The 19,099-nt window shown below is 37.1% G+C and overlaps 2 protein-coding genes and 1 pseudogene across 4 annotated transcripts; all 3 read left to right on the top strand.

Moving 5' to 3' along the window:
• The first annotated feature begins 1,612 nt into the window (after positions 1-1,612).
• On the top strand, positions 1,613-4,143 carry LOC131784353 (uncharacterized; annotated as a pseudogene).
• Positions 4,144-5,413: 1,270 nt separating this feature from the next.
• Positions 5,414-11,733, top strand: LOC131784378 (dapdiamide synthesis protein DdaC-like). 3 transcript variants are annotated; one of them, XM_066161635.1, is made up of 6 exons: positions 5,515-5,541; positions 5,823-5,915; positions 6,093-6,238; positions 8,978-9,544; positions 9,893-10,099; positions 10,253-11,733. In XM_066161635.1, exons 4-6 carry the CDS (start codon positions 8,981-8,983, stop codon positions 10,658-10,660), a joined length of 1,179 nt encoding a protein of 392 aa, XP_066017732.1. In that variant the 5' UTR covers positions 5,515-5,541; positions 5,823-5,915; positions 6,093-6,238; positions 8,978-8,980; the 3' UTR covers positions 10,661-11,733. The 3 variants fall into 3 exon arrangements, with proteins under 3 accessions (XP_066017731.1, XP_058957164.2, XP_066017732.1); XM_066161634.1 differs by lacking the exon at positions 5,823-5,915 and having other exon boundaries at positions 5,414-5,541; XM_059101181.2 differs by lacking the exons at positions 5,823-5,915; positions 6,093-6,238 and having other exon boundaries at positions 5,419-5,541.
• A 236-nt stretch (positions 11,734-11,969) lies between these two features.
• On the top strand, positions 11,970-18,844 carry LOC131784374 (transmembrane protein 33). The gene is made up of 9 exons (XM_059101176.2): positions 11,970-12,235; positions 13,875-13,969; positions 15,400-15,484; positions 15,594-15,696; positions 16,250-16,317; positions 16,461-16,501; positions 17,313-17,423; positions 17,753-17,836; positions 18,252-18,844. Exons 1-9 carry the CDS (start codon positions 12,134-12,136, stop codon positions 18,406-18,408), a joined length of 846 nt encoding a protein of 281 aa, XP_058957159.1. The 5' UTR covers positions 11,970-12,133; the 3' UTR covers positions 18,409-18,844.
• Positions 18,845-19,099: the final 255 nt, after the last annotated feature.

Here is a 19,099-nt window from a genome sequence, read left to right as displayed (position 1 = left end):
GATATTTTCAATATGGCGGTGAAAGCGGCAGAAATCTGCAGATTTGGACAGAGCTTTCCGTAAAAGTTAGGTTGTTCCTTTTTTTCTGTCACCATAGGTACACGATATTTGATTGATTCTGAATGTGTAGAAGAATTTTTTGTACGTATGTGTCGCGTATTCAATGGTTCTCAAGGAGAAACGCAATTACTGTTTTTTAGAATGTAACTTGAGACCAGTTTTCGAGAAGGTCAAATTTGATGTACGTCGTTGTTTGAAGCCTTTCAAAAATTTGAATGGCCGCTTTGGTCCTCTTTAACAGCTCTGACTAAATGCTCTCGAATGCTCTCCAACGGTACACGTGTTTATGCATTTTAAGTAATAGTGTTTGAGACCGGTCATGGCCGCAAAAGGCGTATTGTTGTGTTTAGTGTATTGCGTTACACAGCGTTACCATTGTAAGGACATTCCCTGTATATTCAATCGTGTTGTAAATCTACTTTCCTAAGTAAAAGCAAATTAATTAATCACGAGTATTGTATGGTAAATCTACTATCTTGATCACTGAATGAAGGACAGTTGAAATAGAGCAGTGAAAGGAATCACTTGACCAATGAGTAACTCTACATTGCACGAGACGACACGCCGGGTAAACCGGAGAGCACAAGGCAGCGCAGCAGCCGACCTTTAAAAGGTGTTGATAGGCTTTTGCGACTCCTGCCATTCGCTAACGCTTGGAAATCTTCTGCCCTCAAAGTTTAGCTGTTATAAGGATATCTTTTAATGATTTTCCTTCGCGATTTGATAATTAGGGTTAGTTTTAAGGTGTCATTTCCCCATCTGTATTTTCTTGAGGTTTGGCGAAGCTGGATGAGATTGTGTTACAAAAGGCAATATAAATTTTCTTCTGTGTGCGTCTGTTGTTTTAAGTATACTTTCTTTCCCGCAGAAAATTACTCCGGAACTATACGTTCACAACCTCTATTATACTCTATTCTTTAAGCTTGTTATGAAACTCTGTACTTTTTTTTTTATTAAACGTGGGGCGTGACGAATTCGTTCTTAGCAGGCGAAGGGCTTCCTCTTCTACGAATCCCGTATTTACGCCAATGATGACACGAAAAAAGGTTCGTGTATCAGAAGGTCTTTTTAATGCTTTTAATATAAGACTCACGTCTAGGAATGTATTTTCTGAATTTTTTATTATTCACACAGCATATGAAAGTCACGCTCAACGAAAGGCTCTATCGGATATTGCGTGACACCCGCCGTGACCCGACTGACCAAAGAATCTGCGAATTTTAGAAGATTTCGCTCTCTCTCTCTCGTTTAAAGAATGCTATCGTTCTGTTACCTCCAGATTATGAAAGCAAAATCTTTAGGCTTTACGTAGAGGTGTGAATTATACCGGTAAACAATAATCTTGTACTGGCAAATAAATCTTTTGTGTTGCTGACTCGCGATATTTTATGAAGCTTTGACCTCATTTTTCGAGATGGGGAAAGACTCTGGGCCGAGGTTTCTACAACTCATGCTCCTATCTGCGCGTTACCGCCAAATTCGAAAAGAATAATAAATTCCGCGTATTTTGATGTATAATTCATTAGGGTACGGTTAAGTTTCGGCCTGGCAAATGGGCCTTGAAGTCAACGCTTTAGTTCTATTTCTGCTGCTGACCTTTGTAAACAGCGCGAGTGCGATATAAGAGGAATTCGAGCGAGCAGAACCCGGAGATGTTCCTTCATTTACGTACGAAATAAACAAGTAAGTATCCATTCAAGCTTAGTTAATTTATTCGAAGATTCATTGTGTTAAAGAGCCTTTTCGTCTTGTTTTGTAGCTACCTCATCTATTCAGTCTGTAAGGAATTAGAAAGGAAAATCGACGACTTAAGTACCGAGTCCGCTTCGTCGGCAAGAATAAGAATAATTTTCGAAGAGTCTGCGCTAAGAGGTGTAATCATCAACAGTCGTATTATTAATGTCTTCAAGAAGAAAATTTCGCTTCTTCTCTCGGCATTGAAGAAAGCTGGTCAAAAAGGCAGTCGCCATGTTAAGAAGCTTTAAGAAAAATGGCAGAAAGAAGCGTACTCATTCAAGGTATTTTATGATGAAATTGAAACATGTCAGCTACACCAGGAGAACAGGGGTGTGCGTGGACAAAAGAGAAAGCTGGAAGCATCCCTCGCAAATGAACAGGCGAAAAGGCTAAAGGTTGAAGAGAAACTCGAACAGGTACTTAAGAAGACAGAAAAGAAGGATGAAAACTACAAAAAGAAATTTAAGATTCTAGCGCGTAAAATTACAAAACTATAGAGAGATGGAAAGAGAGGGCCGGACAAAAATAAAAAATTTATCGATTATACGAAACCGTATCAGTCACGTCTTCGACAACAGATGATGGAAAACTGTCAGGCAACACTATCCTTCCTTGGATTGAATGATTTTATTGCCACAAAAGTAGAAGTTTTCAATGGCGAAACTCAACAGTACGAGACATTTCCTTGATTGATCAAAACGAGCTTCCACTAAAGGACAACGACTCAACGGAGCTGACAGATGAAAATTTGGGTGACATTAATATGTGGATCTATATTAAAGGTAGATTTAACATTTCAAATGAGGCTTGGCATGAGTTGGCCACGAAAACCAAACAGATGCCAAACAATTATAAAAAAGAGAAGAAATTAAAGGACTTTAATGCAAAATGGGATCTCCAACCCACACCTGGCCAAGCCAAAGGAGTCCAGTTGGGTTTTAAAGAATGTTTAGAGGAACAAGTAATCAGGCTTCAGGGGAAAGGAGTTTTTAACATGAACACTAAAACAAAGGTAAAATTAGTGGGGATGGGACTAACATTGGCAAAAGGCTCAAAATTGTTAATGTAACTTACACAAATTATATTAAATGAAATAGATATTGCAATGAGTGAAAAAGGCAACTATATTCTTGCCATAATCAAAACTACTGTAAGCTATGATAATTTAAAGGCAAGCATTGCAGATCTTACTGATGAAATGCTGAATTTAAAGGAAATGTGTGGGTGATTATAAATATGACATTGAATACTTTTTGGGAGGGGATTGGAAGTTCTTAGCTTATGTGTGTGGTTTGGGTGCAGCAAATCAGGATTATGCTTGTATTTGGTGCAAGTGTCCCAGGAGTGAAAGGTTTGATGCAACAAGAAGTGGTCCCTCACAGACAGGTCCCTTGGTGTAAGATCATGTGAAGAAATATCCAGCAATGCAAAATCTGAGAAGTTTAATTGTAAATCAGAGCCTTTATTTTCTTTTGTTCAAATTGATCATGTCATGATTGACAAACTTCACTTATTTTTGAGGATTTCTGACAACTTGATTGAGCTTCTTATCCAGCAACTTTGTAGGGAAGATGCTATAGATGAAGTGAAAACTTTTCCTAGTGGATTTACAAGGGAGAAATATAAACATATGGCTGGATATGAAAAGTTTCTGAAGGACATTGGTATTTCCTTTGACTGGAGTAAACAAAGACTCCAAGAAATTAGAATATAGAGACCTTACTGGACCAGAAAAACTGCTTGTTATGCAAAGCATAAATTTCCAATCACTCCTTCCCAAATTCAAGCAAACTAAAGAAATGGAGAAACTATAGGCCAGTTTTATGGAAATTATTGGAGACCTGAAGCTTGAGTTTACAACTGATGATGCTACCACTCAGTTAACAAATAATCATGGTTTGATAAGTTTCTATGCTTGTATCAAGCCAAAGATGTTACCCCATACATGCATGCACTATATGCTCATTGCCTGAATTCTTAAAACTCTATTTAAACATATCCTATTTTACAAAACAAGGAGAGGAAAAATATAATGATACTGCAACCAAACACTATTTTAGATTCTCAAATCATAGGGGAATTTCTGCTCTAAAACAGATTCTCTTGAAGAAAAATAGAATACAGCTCTTAGAAGCAGCTGGCATGGAGAGAATAAAGAAAAGTTACAAGTGTAGGAATTGTGAAGGTCTTGGTCATACCATAAAGACATGCTCTGCTAACTGTATGAAATGCCAGACTGCAGTTTGTTGTGCACACCCTATTAAAGTTGATGGAAGGTGGACACAGATGTACATTGTAAATTTCTCTCTATTGACTTTAACTTTGAGGGCTTGGCTTCCTAGTTGACATGTTGATTACTGTAAATATAAATAAATGTAATATCTATGGTTAGTTAAGATATTCCAAAACTCTTTAAACTTTAGTGTAAACAAATATTTTCATTCACTCAATTTCAATAATTAACTGACAATGATTATAAACTGATAATAAAATATATTCAAACAACAACTGTAGATGTGTGATTGTGATTAACTCTTTAATTTAGCAGTCCCCCCTTGTTATGTACTAATGTCTATTTCCATCTCCACGAACAAAAGTAAAAACAAGCTGATGGCCATCTTCAATTTCTGACCTCACATACTTTCCCCCTATGAGCTTGTATTCTATTATAGGGTTCCTTTCTGTAAAACAAAATCTCACAGTTCCTTCTGTCACATAAGCATAATCACCATTTGCGTTTAAAATCCATCCATCCCATTTGACCCCCAGAAAGGTGTCTATGTCGTGATTACAAATCCGATAGACTTGCTTGTTTCTTTTCCTTCTTGCACGAGCAGCAATACTCACTTCGAAAACATCCTCTTCCACAGGAATTTCAATCCTGATTTCTGGATCGTACTTCCTTCCAGAGTATAGTTTACGCCTCACTTCCCCACACATGCGGTCTTGGAAGAGATGCAAACGATCGTCTATAGATTCCATGGATGGTGTAAATTTATGTTCCAATCGCACAATAGTAAAGGTTTTACCATCATATGGCCTCCATTCGTCGAATTTATCACTAAATCCGTTAAACTGTATTTTTACTCGCTAGCCTTCTTTGTCGACCTCTTCCAACGCAATTTCGTAAAGGCGATTGTCCTTTTGACGCTTTAGCATTCCGCCCTTATCAGCTACAGCTTTTAACGGGTTTATTTCATTGATTGATCGCTTTGGGGCTTTGATTTCTCTTTCCACTCTGGCCGCCATGTTTGTTTTTATCATTCGCGCATTAAACTCTTGGTCATTCGCGAGAGTCTGGAGAGCCTGCAAGTTGAAGCAAATGTTAACCCTTGTATGAAATAACTTTGATATGCATCGGCTGTGAATGTAACTGCTGTCGTTTGTGTATATTAGGGACCTTAAGCAGTCGAGACGGCAACCCCAAAAAATAAATTGCTGCCTTTAATTAGAATTTAAGTGAACCTAGGACTGTGATAATATTGTATTGCTAACAAATAAAATTGAATTGAAAAAAAAAATTGAATTGACTTGATCGCGACAGTTGCAACTGACTCATATTTTGTGTTGCGACCATGATGCAACGCGATCAGAGTGCACATACCGCGTAGACCGAGCGGAATTAGAAAGGCAATCACAATCAAGATATTGTTTGAAGGTTTTAAATTACATCCTTACCTCCAACCACAAATTTGCATTAAATTTAAAGAATTTGCACGCCGAACATCACAGCGCAAAACAAAGGTACGAGAAAAAGGTTTTAATTGTTAAAATACTCGAAATTGCCGATGTGTGATGAAAGTCTATCGCTACTTCTTTCAAGGGAAAACAAAGTGTACATTAGCTACATGTATGTTAGCGCTAATGTTACTCACATGTTCTTTGTCCGTTTTAGTTTCTGGCGATTTCTGCCGTTTCAAGCTTGTTTTGCCAGTGATGGCAAAACAAGCTTAAGACGGCTGAAATCGCCAGAAACTACAACGGACACACAACATGTGAATAAGTTCTGTTGATTTTACGCGCAGAATGTTTATATTTCGAAATATTTGCCGGTGGTGGCGAAACAAGCTTAAAACGGTGGAAATCATCAGAAACTACAACGGACACACAATTTTTGAGTAAGTTCTATTGATTTAATGCGTAGAATGTTCATATATCGAAACATTTATCGTTGTAAATCGACCGTATTTCGTTCCCCATACTATTCTTTACAGCGTGTTGAAGTATGTTGTTGTGGTTAACGAGTCACACAACGCGTGACACTTTCATGAATTAATCGTTAACTTTTTCTCGAGGCGTGAGCTTGGGCCTGTGTTGTCAGGTGATGTCTACATTTGTGAAGCAGACAAACTACTTTGCATTTGGAGTTAGGGTCAAAAACGCTATCAATAGCCTCGAGTCTCATCCCGGGTGAAAGGTAACGAGGGCTGCTATAGAGCAGGTTGGTTGAATTTTTTTTTTTTAATATGAACTCGAGGACATTTAGTAATCTTGGTGGAAGGGAGGACACGATATGAGTGAATAATTTCCTTTCAGAGAGACGTAATGTTGTATGAAAAGCCCTTTTTACGCGATGTGGCTATTTCCTCAGCTTTCATGGTATTATGATTGTCAAATTATCAGTGCCTTGTTGGGTTCATCAAACGACAATGTGGATTTGAAAGCAAGCACGAAGTAGTTTCGCAATCGTTGAATTTAGTCCTGATTGAAAATAACTACATTGTTGTTTTAGAAAAGATGCTCTGATTTACTTGGGTAGGATCTTGTCGCTCATTAATGTTAAAGTTCGTATTTTCACAACGCCATTTGATGTCAATACAGAGGTCGATCATAAAGTTCGTCTGTAGATTCTTGGCGAAAGCAAGTAAAATCACGATCGAAGAGCGTTATTCTTGGCCACGCTATATTGACAAATTTCAGAATGAGGATGGTGACCATGGATTGAAAACAGAACTGTCCTTTCTTTACGTAGTTTTCAGCTACACGGCTCTATACTAGGATGTCTAACCGAAAAAGGTTACCATTCAAAGTTAAATGTTTACAGACGTTCACTTAAACAGTTGTCAAGGTCAGCCTTCATCCATGCTGTGTGACCTTATGGCCGAGACCCCCGGTTGACCCGACTCGAAAGGGCGAGAATGAGGATGGTGACCATGGATTGAAAACAGAACTGTCCTTTCTTTACGCAGTTTTTAGCTACACGGCTCTATACAAGGATGTCTAACCGAAAAAGGTTACCATTCTAAGTTAAATGTTTACAGACGTTCACTTAAACAGTTGTCAAGGTCAGCCTTCATCCATGCTGTGTGACCTTATGGCCGAGACCCCCGATTGACCCGACTCGAAAGGGCGAGATTTGTAGTATTATTTCGTGTCAACACAAGCTCCAAAGCTAAACCGGGTTGATACAACAGTTCACTTGAAGATTCTCGGCGAAAGCTGATAAAAACAACGGGTGACCGAGTTCGCTCGGTCAAGCAGTGACAAAACTGATAATGAATGAAGGTGTGGGGTCCAGTTCAAACGTAGCAATAGATAGCACACACGTACTTGGTCCAGGAGACGAATTTTAAAAGTTATCAGCTGCATAAGAACACATTAGTCATACTAGCGTAAATAATAAAATTTGCAATGCCTACAGATCCGAATATAATTATGCCTAATATTTTTTCACTTTAGCTCTAAACAATATCAAAAAGTGCCACTAAGTCCTTCGGGAAAGGAAAAGCAAGAGCTAAATAAGCGTGAAGCACAAGTTGAGGGAAAATTAGATGAGCTGGATCGAATAGTTTGTAGTAGTCAAAACCTCGACCAGGCTCGTCTCGGGTAAAATTTCCGCACAGCCCTATACTATTGTTAAACAAATCTGTTTTCCCTAAGACAATGTATTGTTTTTGTCATTGTTTTCTCAATCCAAGAACTGAATGCATAATGAAGGATAGGGCTGTGCGGAAATTTTACCCTGGTCTCGTTCAAGAACAAGATGAAATATATTTTAGAGGGGCTCAAAGGTCTCATTGAAAGATAACGAAAAGGAGCGCTTTTTCGATCTAATTGTAACTCAGTCGAACAGGATAAGAAAACAAGTGCGTACAACGGACCGGGCAATTCTTTCAACCGATCAGGTGCGTACAACAGAAGGAAAAAATTTTCAACTAATCGAATAAGCGCGTACAATTTACAACCGAACGAGCTTAAAACTGAGTAAATAACCTAATGAGTAAGTCCGTACAACTGACAGATTACTATGATAACATGGTAATTTGGCACTATCAACTGAGTTGATGACGTAATTTGGCCACCGTTAAGAGTTTCAAAACTGAGGTTTCGAACGTTAGCCCGCCGGTAAACCAATTTAAAGTGCAGCCTGATGCTTTTCTAAAATAACTATTGGTTTACCTGTGCAATAAACGATAAGTTTTTGACCAATCAGTAAGCTCATACTTTCTCTGTATTGTATAAAAAGGAGTATGAAGCACGCTCGCGCAATCAAATTTGATTACACGAATTTACTATCTATGTTATAAAATCCTATTCGTAAATGTGGGGAAGTAAACATCTTTGAAATCACATAGGTCGTTTTAGACAAGGAGTAAACAACAATGCGCTTTGTACAATTTGTCTATTTTTCAATCTCTACCTACCATGGAAAACAAACCCAGCTGGCTTCAAAAGTAGTATGCCTCAAAGGTATTCCACGTAATAAGCTGAGTCACAGGGACAAAATCCAATTAGTGGTTCCTTTAGTTTTTTGCGTAAAAAAATTTCCAATCAGGAAAACGCAAATCAACCATAAGTCACGGACGATGTTTTTCATGTAAACAAACAAGTAATTCAAAAGTTAGCTGGCTACCTAGAAACATAGAAATCGGCCTAAAAAGACATGTTAACCGTTTTGTAACGAAGTCTTCACTTTGTTACGTTTACTCGTTCTCTACATTCGCTCGCGTGGAATTTTTTAACCCTCTAACTCCTAGAAGTGATTGACAAATTACTTCTACCTACAATTTACAGGTAATGAGAATGCTCAAATGTATTAGGCAAAAGTTGTTATCTCGATCTAACATCAAATTCTCGTAACTGATTTAGAAGGAAATTTGTAGCAGCTAGAGGGGAGAACTAACAATCAGATATTGGGAGTTAAAGGGTTAAACCAATTAATATCACTTTCATTTCACAGATCATGTCGACGTTTATCTTTACGTCTGCAAGGAGGCAGTCATCTCGTCTCCGCCATATCAGTCCGATAAAACTGGCTACTTCTTATTTCTTGTCTACAAAAGTAAGATCAGTAACTGGCAGTATTTTTGAGCGAATTCCTAAAGAGGAGCTGGCACCGAAAACCAGACCACGGCTGCGAGACAGGGAGTTTCTCCCAGGCTCAACGGGTGAAGGATTCCCAGAGTTCTTGGCGGAGCCAAGTGACTCTTTCCCTCACGGAGTGCGAGTCAATACTAGAGACCAGTCCTCTATCTCAGAACTGGGTGCAAATTGCATGAAATACATAAAGGAGAACCTTACTGATAGCCAGGCGATATTGTTCCGCGGACTTCCAGTTGAAACAGCAGAGGACTTCTTGGCCTTAACCGAAGGAATGCGAGGCAAGCCTCTGAACTACGAGGGTGGTACTTCACCCAGACCCAAGGAAATAGAAAATTCTGATATCTACTTTGCCAGTGCTGAGCCTGGAGCGTACACCATCGAGTTACACAATGAAATGGCGTATCTCAAGACTTTCCCCAGGAAGGTATTTTCATGATAAAACACAGACGACTAATGCTGAGGCACCAGGGTATTTTCTGGGCGCTCCAAACATCAGCAAAACGATGCGCTATTGTTAATTCAGTAGTTCTTTCACTCATGTGTACGTTCCTTCATTCGTGGATACTGTGGTGTACTTTGGTTCATTCGTTATTTCACCAGTTCGTTTTTCCATTCATTCGTTCGTTCGTCCATTTTTTCATTCGTTCTTTCGTTCATTGGCTTACTCGCCCATTTGCTAATTAGTTTATTGGTTAAGACGTTGAATTCTTTGTCCATTCGTTGATTCTTTTATTTACGTTTGTCCTTTCATTCATTTCTTCTTCCACTTTAGGTATTTTTTTTCTGCCTAAAAGAGCCTGGCGAGAATTGTGGTGGCGAGACACCGCTGGGTAAATGCAGCGACATTGTACCCAAACTTGATCCCGAAGTCGTGAAAAAATTCGAGGCAAAAGGAGTCATGTATGCACGACATCTGCCGGACAAATCACGATCAGACTACATACCCTGGCAGCATCAGTTTTACACTGACGACAGAAAGGTAAGACAACTTGGTTCACGTCAGGAATCCCATGTAAGAATTGATTGTCCTTTAAAGACAAAAAAAATTTTGGAGATTTCAAAAGAAAATGACGATTTTCAGTCTCGAACCCGGTAATTGAATTTACACTGATGACTTTATTTACTCTTTCAGGCAGCAGAAATAAGAGCACAGCAGCGAGGTAACACTGTAAGATGGGACGATAACGGTGATATGTACCTGACTTACACCGCGCCGGCCTTTCTTTCTCACCCAGTAACAGGAGAAAAAATCTGGTTCAACCAAGCAATACAACACCACTGTACTTACTCGAAAGCACTGCCACAGTACAAAGGTTCTGATCTCCCGGATGAGAAATATCCCTGTCACACCTATTATGGAGACGGAAGTGACATCGAACCGGAAGTGTTACAACACGTCAGAGCAGTTTCATGGTCATGCGCAGTTGGGTTTCGGTGGAAGAAGGGTGATTTAATAGTGCTTGATAATCTGAACGTTCAGCATGGACGAATGGCCTTCACGGGAGAGAGAAAAATACTGGTGCATATGACGGCAGACTGAACCTTATCTTTCATTTTGAGGCTTAGCCTTGTCTTTTAATTTTGTCAGGTTCATCATCATTAGGCACCATTTTTGAGACAATTTTTTTTAACCAAAAAAAAAACTCAATGTTAGCGTGTAGAGTGGTATGTTGCTCGCACCAATCAGATCGCCGCAATAGGGTATGTATCTCGCACCAATCATATCACAGCATTTGGATATCATGCACCAATCATTTTGGTGCGTTTGGGTATTATTTTCTAGTAAATGATGCCATGGAATCAGGGGGCTGTGCACAAAGAATGACATTAACCGAAAATTTTGGGCTCCGCGCAACATTAGCATATATTTTTTCAAATTTTTTATAAAGTGTCTCCATGTCGTTTCATATACAAGTGACCTGACTCTCAGGTATGTTCTTGTTCTCCTGATATCAGTTGATATTCTCTTGGCTATTGTTAATCAGTAAAATGTTATTTCATTTGCTCCAAAATATTTTTTACGACTTAAACATGAAATTTTTAGAATTGCACAGTACGGAGGCTTCCCTTCCTCAAAGAAAGCATTACATTGCAAAGAATAATTATCACAACATTCATGTATTTGTGTGCTTTTTGTTTCTTCCGATGCACTTCACGTACCTCTCTTACATACTCTAAGAGTTTAAAATCTGACGTTTCGAGCGTCCACTTAGTCCTATTGCTGTCATAGATCGGGCTGGTGATAACAAATCACGTCCGAAAAAATTGTTATTGTTTTTGTTTGATCGGAAATCATACTCATGATTTTAAAATCGAACGAGTGCGCAGCGTGAGTTTGATTTGAATTCCCAATTACCTCTTAATTACGTTTATTTTGAAGGAACACTAAGAGGGCAAACAGCGGAGAAACTATTTTTTAAGAAGCACACACGGCGAGGCATTTAGCTAGGCCGTTTTTAAATAACTTATCAGTTCAGTTTAGAGATAGGATTTCTTCCACGCGGTAGCCGAGAGAACATTAGAAAGAAGAAGAAGCTAACAGAAGTAAAATTGCCAGTAATATAATGTTCTCTATAATGTTCTCTATATTGGTTATTGCCTCGTGTATTTTCAACCATGTGCATCAGTAAATTTGAATATAAATTTTTGTCGAGCCTAACTCCCTTAGTACAATACATAAGTTTGAAATATGTGATGACAGACCAAAAAAACTTGTATTTGGGCGATTAGATTGTGCGATTCCTCTTAACTTTTTCTTCATTGGTTCCTTCAAACCGAGGTTTCTGTTAGAATTTCGCAGAATTTCGGAGCGGGGTCTGGAAAAAAAGACCAGCGGCTGCTCCCATTAGAGGCAGATGGTTGATGCAAGCACTATTTCAACCAGCGTACGGTTTTGTTGATTTCAACGTGTCTGTTGTCGTGACTTGAGTGATCATTGCTTGCGTATATCGCCTTTCTTGGTCTCTTAATCCGTCAGAGAAGCTTCTAGCTTGTGATTTGTGTCTTTGAAATTATGCCACCGCAAGAAAACGAAGGAAATCCGAACGCTTCGACTCATCCGCCCGAAGGCAGTACGGCTAATTCTTCGACCAGCCCTAACTGGGCTGCACTTAGGGTAAGGAAGCCTAAAAGTATTTAAATTTATTGTCTGTGTCTTGAAATTTCTCAGATCTGTCAACATTTAGAGGTCGGGGTTATTCCCTCCTTTTGGGTTCATATTGAATTGAGATCTTACCGGAAGAAAACTGCCAGACGAATGAAAGTGTCTTAAATATGAAAAATGACTTTCGTTCATTGCATAGATCTTAGTGGTTTGAAATCTTGGTTGCAAATGCGTGAAAATTTGTGCCCTTAACTTTTTTATCAAGTGTGAATTATTTAGTGTGTTCAAAAAAATGTCAGTAGTCTATACTGGGACGAAAGTTTTGATTTTACATAATCCTGTATTTTTCCTCGGCACAATCACCACTTCCTGCATAGACAGTCTGGTCTTGAAACATCCAGCTTATTTAATCCCGTTAATTGAAAACGTACTTCGGTAATTTCCCAAATTTCTCTGGTTAATAATTTATTTATCAGTTTTACTTGATGTTGAAGAAGAAAGGGAGCTTAGCTTTTAAACCCAGCTTATCCATGTTTATATTATATTTCCTAGAAGTGGAAATGTTGTGTTGTTCAACTATGAGTATTTTATCATGTAAATAATTTTTCTCAGTCATCTTTAATAATCTATTATTCTGGTTGTTGAGGGAAGGGAATATTCCTGCTTCAAAGTTATTGGGAAGTGAAAGGAGAACCAAAAATGGTTTTGAAGCTCACCTTCTTGGAAGTGTTTGGATGAGAATATTTGACAAGTTGTTTTTTTGGGTCTTAATTTTTCAAACCCATGATAAGAATCACACAAAAAATGTCACAACTACTTAAAGGATGGTTACATATATGACATGCTTATATTTTCATAGCAGCCCTTGTATTTTTGTGATATTTAAATAGTATCAGGGGAGTTTTGGGGTTTTCACCATTCTCTCCTCTCTCACCTTGTAATCTTCAAAGAAATTTTTTATATGGCAGACATCCATGGCCTCTTAAAATGATATTCAACAATTCTGATTAGTTATCAATTTCGCAGAAGTTGAAATGGTGCTTTGAGAAACATCTTTCTGCAAAGTTCAATGCTAGAATTCAATAAATTCATAAAAACTTCTTAAAGTCTCAGAAACACTGTTCAAAAAATAATTTGATGGCGATCCTATTTTGCTTCATGTTATTTACAAGTCAAAAGTAAAAAGGACAAGTGAAAATGTATAAAGTAATGAAAACAATAGAGACAGAATGCTTTTTTTCCTTAGGGGTATAATTCCCAAAGGTGAATTGACAACTCAGTATCAGGTAAAAAGTTTAGGGCAAATTGAGTCACTCAGTGTGTTGAACAAAGGCTTGATGATCTGATTAAAAGGCATTTCTTAGATAAAACAATTAAACATGCTGATACATTTTCTGTGATCTTTTAAAATGCAATCAATGGGTTTGTTCCTCTCTATTGTTTTTATCTCTTGATATATTTCCACTTGTTATTTTTCCTTTTGACTTGCAATGTCAAAATATTGACAAAATACCCATTAACAAATAATATGAGTTTTTTAGAAAGTTTCTATGTATTTAAATAATGTTCTAGTATTGAAGTTTGCCATCAACTGTGTGTTACAATGGAAATATGTGACTAAACAAATGTATGATGATATTCTGACTTGCAGCGATATCTGTTGGATAACAAAATTGATTCAGCATTATGGCTTACAAGAGTATTTACAATCATCACTTCAATTCTTTATTTGCTTCCATTTTTTAGGTAAGTATATGAGTGAGTTGTCTAAATCCTTTTTTCACAGTAAATATCCAAGGGTTTTCAATGACAACTGTAGAAACAGGAAAAAGTAAAGTAATTAGGGAATATTCTGAATGAGGGAATAAAATAATAGCTCAGACATTTTAAATTTAGGCAGAGAATTTATTTTCATGTAAATATTTGAGTGAACTACAGGTGGCAGTTCATACAAACTGAAGTCATTTGAGCAATGACCAACCGGTCAAAGACATATCTAAGATTTAGTGACAATGATGGCTTATTTTATGTAAAGAAACTATTTTGATTTTAATTGATTAAAAAGCTTTTCATTTCTTAGATTTCATGGACAATTAGTGAAGGATGTTGTACTAATTTAAAGACCAAAAAAGAAACAAAAAGGGTTGCTAATAACCAAACTAGAAAATATTGTAGCAAGTGACTCTGGCTGACATTTCTCAAGTTAAGGTCCCAATTTGTTAAAGAAGTTCTCAGAAGTCTTCTTTTTTATCTATTCTAACCAAAAGTGTTTTCTGTAAAAGCCTGTTACTTCTATTAGATTATTAAAATTCAAAATAATAAGGACATAATTATGAAGGAGTGAAATTTACACATCTGGGTAAATGGCTGATGTGACATCATAATGGTTTGTGTGGTGTACTCTGGATCAGAAAGTCCATGTGTGAGCTTTGAGCAAGGTTTCTTTTGTTACATTCTTGCTCTTGAGCATCACCCCTGAAATATGGCATTATACCAAAAATTATGGTCATTTTTTTCATTATGCTCAATTTAACTGTTCAAAATAATAACTTTTAAGAGCCCCTGAACCTCCCTTCCCCACCCTTCCCCCATTCCTATAGCCAACTGGTGAAATTTTCTAATAATAAAAGGTTTCATGAAGTTAAGAATGCATTTTACTGGATCAAATCTTTAACCCCCTAACTCCCAGATCAAATTTGTAATTCTCCTTAGTGTCAACCATACAATTCTTATGTTTTTTCAGAGAATTTAGTATTGGATCAACTAACCCCAAATTGTTATTTTTCTTTATTCTCATCACCTATCTGGTTGATATTGTATTGATACTGTAAGGAGAATTTCTGTCCTGGTCACTCACGGAAGTTAAAGGGTTAAAGTGCAAGCTAGAAAAGTAGGCTTACTGTTGACATTATTCAGGCTTCAGATTTTATCTTTTGTTGCACTCTCATAGTGCTGTCTCCACTCAGGAGTACCAACCCACTGTCAGGGAGTCCTGACTAAATGTTGCTCAAGGGGTTTGCTCACACTGGACATTTGTTTCAAAAGGAATGGCTCTGCCTAGGATTGTTTTGTAGCACAAAAACTGTTATAAGTTTACAATATATGCACAAAGGTTCTTAGAAACTGTTTTTTGTTAAGTTTACTAACATTTCTTGTTCCATTTGATTGAATCACAGTCCTATGTTCAGCTATAACTGTTACAAAAGAGTGCTGATCAGTTCAGCAGCCACATCAGCCTTAAGGCTTCATCAACGACTTCCAGTATGTAAAATTGTGTTATTTCATTCACATTCAAATTAAATTTGTTCTATCAATATTTAAAAATTGTGAGATTTTTAATCATATGGATACTTTTTTTTTCATGTCACAGAGATTCCAGTTTTCAAGAGAATTCTTTGGACTGCTGCTTAGTGAAGACAGTTGCCATTATCTACTTTACAGCATCATGTTTGTCAACTCTCATCCTGTCACAAGTATCTTTTGATTTTAAAGATGAAAACGTGAAATGAAGCAAATGCTAGTTTCTAGTTTTTTTTTTTGGTTTAGAAAGAAGTCTCAGTGTTTTTTGGTTCACCTTAGAGACACTACAATAGGCCATTTTACAGTTGTGTGCTTAGTTGCCAAGCCTTTGATTTGGAGTGAGGCTGAAGGTGACCTTGTTGTGATAGAGACCAGTATCTAGTTAGCATGATAACAAAGTAATTTGCATTTGAAAAGCTGCAAGGTTTGTATCATAACAAGGTCACCCTTAGCCTCATTCCTGTTCAAAGGCTTGGCAACCAAGCTCACAACTGTAAAATGGACTATTGTCAGTTTAGTGGAATGTGGAAATAGTTTGGAGACGGGGTTTTGAATGCAAAATAACAGTGTTGTCTTAGGCAACCTTTCTTGTTATCAAGCAATTAATGTCACAAAATGGGGTGTCAAAATGTTTTTTGAAAATGAATGATATGTATAATTCAGCCTATCATACTGTAGACAATTTTTCAAACGTGAAACTTTCCTTGACTACAAATGTCTCACAAGTCATCTTAATCCCAGTTGCATTATTTGCCCTTCTTCACACTGTGTCATTTACAAAAAAGTTACTAGATGTGAGTACGAAATTTTTGAGTGGTTGTCTGTTAGTTGAAGTTGCTTTTGTTCCGCAAATCTTCACTCTGTGTTATTATTTATACAACATTAAGTTGATAGTTACTTGTGGAATATTATTTTCTGTCTTTTCTACTGTGTGCAGATCCTTGGAAGTGGTGGAATTTTCAGCATGTCCCTTATAAGGTAAACGCTCTTTCTCTCCAATTCAATTGTTTTTGACATTTCAAAATTCAGCATGATTGCATGTTCATTAATATGAGGTTCTGAGGAATAAATCCTTAAGTCTGTAAGTCATTCCCCATTTTGAAATAGAAAAATTTTGTCTTTTTATTCAATGAATCAGCTAGGCAAATGCTTTTGGCAAATGAGTGTATATATTCTCCATGCTGTTCTCTTTACATTTCCCATGATAATGACAAGGAGAATATGTTCAATGATCAATAACTTCTTAAACTGCCATTCATTTCCTTTCTCCTCATAATCCAATACTGCAATGCTGAATCAGCTTGGCAAATGCTTTTATTAAAAGCCTTTACACCCTAACATGAGTGTATTTATTCTTCATGCTGTTCTCTTTACATTTCCCTTGATAATGACAAGGAGAATATGTTCAATGATCAATAACTTCTTAAACCGGCATTCATTTCCTTTCTCCTCATAATCCAATACTGCAATGCTGTAACGAGAAATTAGATGATGGCCAATCTTAGGGGTAAAAGGTTACTGGTTATTTACATGTTTGCCCTTTTATTGTTTATTTTCTCAAATTTTTTTATAATCATTGAGTGTTCAGAATTCAAAAGAACATGTTTTAACTTCTTTTTTTACAATTGGACCAAATGTAGTATCCAAACCAGTAACAATAAACAAGAATTTGTGTGAGAACTCAGTGCAATTTTGGATATTATCTGAACATTTAATCAACAACAACTTAAATACTCTTTCATTCCTGTAAGTTGTATGTTTTTTGTTCTGTTTTGTTTTTCTTTTTAAGGTCAGCTCGTAAAGCCATAGAGAAGGTGGAGATTCATCAGCAGGGATTGCTGAGGTTCATTGCTTGCACAGAGATAATGCTGATGCCAGCTGTTATTTTAATGGCACTCAGGTCTGTATACAGTTAATTTTCCTAATGATTAGTGAAAAGGATCAAATGAAGTTTAATTATACTGCTTTTTTCCCTCCACCTGGGTAGCTCATGTTGTGAGGTTCCCACACTCCCATGAGAGAGGTCTAAGGTTCAAGCCCCAGAGAGGAGCAACACTTGGGGTCTTGAAATAAATGAGGAGAATGTTTGCCTATGCTATGACATTTGCAAATGGTTGGATGTTCTAGTCTTGTTGGATAATATACTGTAGTAAGAGTTTGAAATGGACGATCTATGGATAATGTTGCAACATGTTACTGATGCTGCTGTGGATGAATTTTCAATTTCAGTGGTCAAGCTGGCATTGTCATTCCTTTTGTTTACTATCGATTTGTGGGATTTAGATATGCATCCAGGCGGAACCCATATTGTAGGTTAGTGACAGAATTTTTGATTATTAATTAAACATCCTTTGTTTTCATTTTGTTGGCAAAGAGCATTCAAATTATTTTTTCACAAGAAAAAATATTTGAGTTTGATTTTATAGTAAGCACAATTTCAGTACAAAAATGATGTGGTTGTGTTGTAATTCCTCACACAGGTATCATTATATATCATTATTATATCAGCTGGTGAGGGCAACCACTGCCTTCTCTACAGTCTAGCAAAACAGAGTCAAACAAACCATAATCAAAGTTTCAAAAATGTTTGTGATGTCAGATGAAGGGTTAGTGATCCATCATATGCAAGATCTTTTGCATGTTGAAGGGGTTTACTTGTGCAGTTTTATCAAAGCTCCTTTGAGAATGAAATTTCAAACCAACTGTTTATCTCTATCATTTCTTCCAGACTTCTTTTTACTGAGCTTCGACGATCAGTTGAGCAGCTTGCAAGTCATCCTCGCTGCCCAGCATTCTTGCGGACCTTTGTGTTCAAGTTCACTGCCTTCATTGAAAAGTTAGCTCCTCCAATGGCACCACCCCCTCCTCAAGCTTCTGCCTCTTGAGGGGAAAAAATGTTATTTAATTTGCTTCTCCAAATTTCAGCCTTGTATATTTAAGTAGGTAATAGCAAATTTCAACTAATGATAGACAGAGACAAAGTCATTGCTGAAAAAAAGTGTAACCTGCCTGTTTGTTTTGTTGGTGCTTGTATTGTTGATGTCTTTTCACTAATGTATGCTGTACAATGAGGGAAAAGGAAAACTTGAGTAACAAATTAAGCAATTGTGAGGAAAATTATGAAGGGTTTTCAAAATCTTAATCCAGGAATATTGCCATTTTATCATAAACCTTTGGAGGACTGTTGATAGTTGTTTAATAGTTGGGTAATGGTTCTTGTTTGTAAAGTTATCAAGTTAAACTTGTTCATTTTTTTTTTTTTAGTTGACATAACCAAGCTGTATTATTTTATGAAGTACTGTTTCACGAATAAAAAATGTTTTAGTACCTACTTTGGTTGCTTTTCTATTGTACACAGCATGTTGGTTTTGTGAATCATAGTACTATGTTTGTGGTTGACTCCACTTGAGTGTGATCAAGCGACATTTCATCAAAGGCAGAATGAGGCAAAGCTATTAACACATCAAGTTTTTGCACAAATTGTGACCAGTTACTACATGATGAGTACAGACAAGCATTCATATACACAAACATCATACAAAATTTTGAGCTGTCTAAGGTAGAGTACAATAACTT

Source organism: Pocillopora verrucosa, chromosome 14, assembly GCF_036669915.1.
Source record: "Pocillopora verrucosa isolate sample1 chromosome 14, ASM3666991v2, whole genome shotgun sequence".
Classification (NCBI taxonomy): Eukaryota; Metazoa; Cnidaria; class Anthozoa; order Scleractinia; family Pocilloporidae; genus Pocillopora; species Pocillopora verrucosa.
This window is presented reverse-complemented; position numbering and strand designations above follow the sequence as displayed.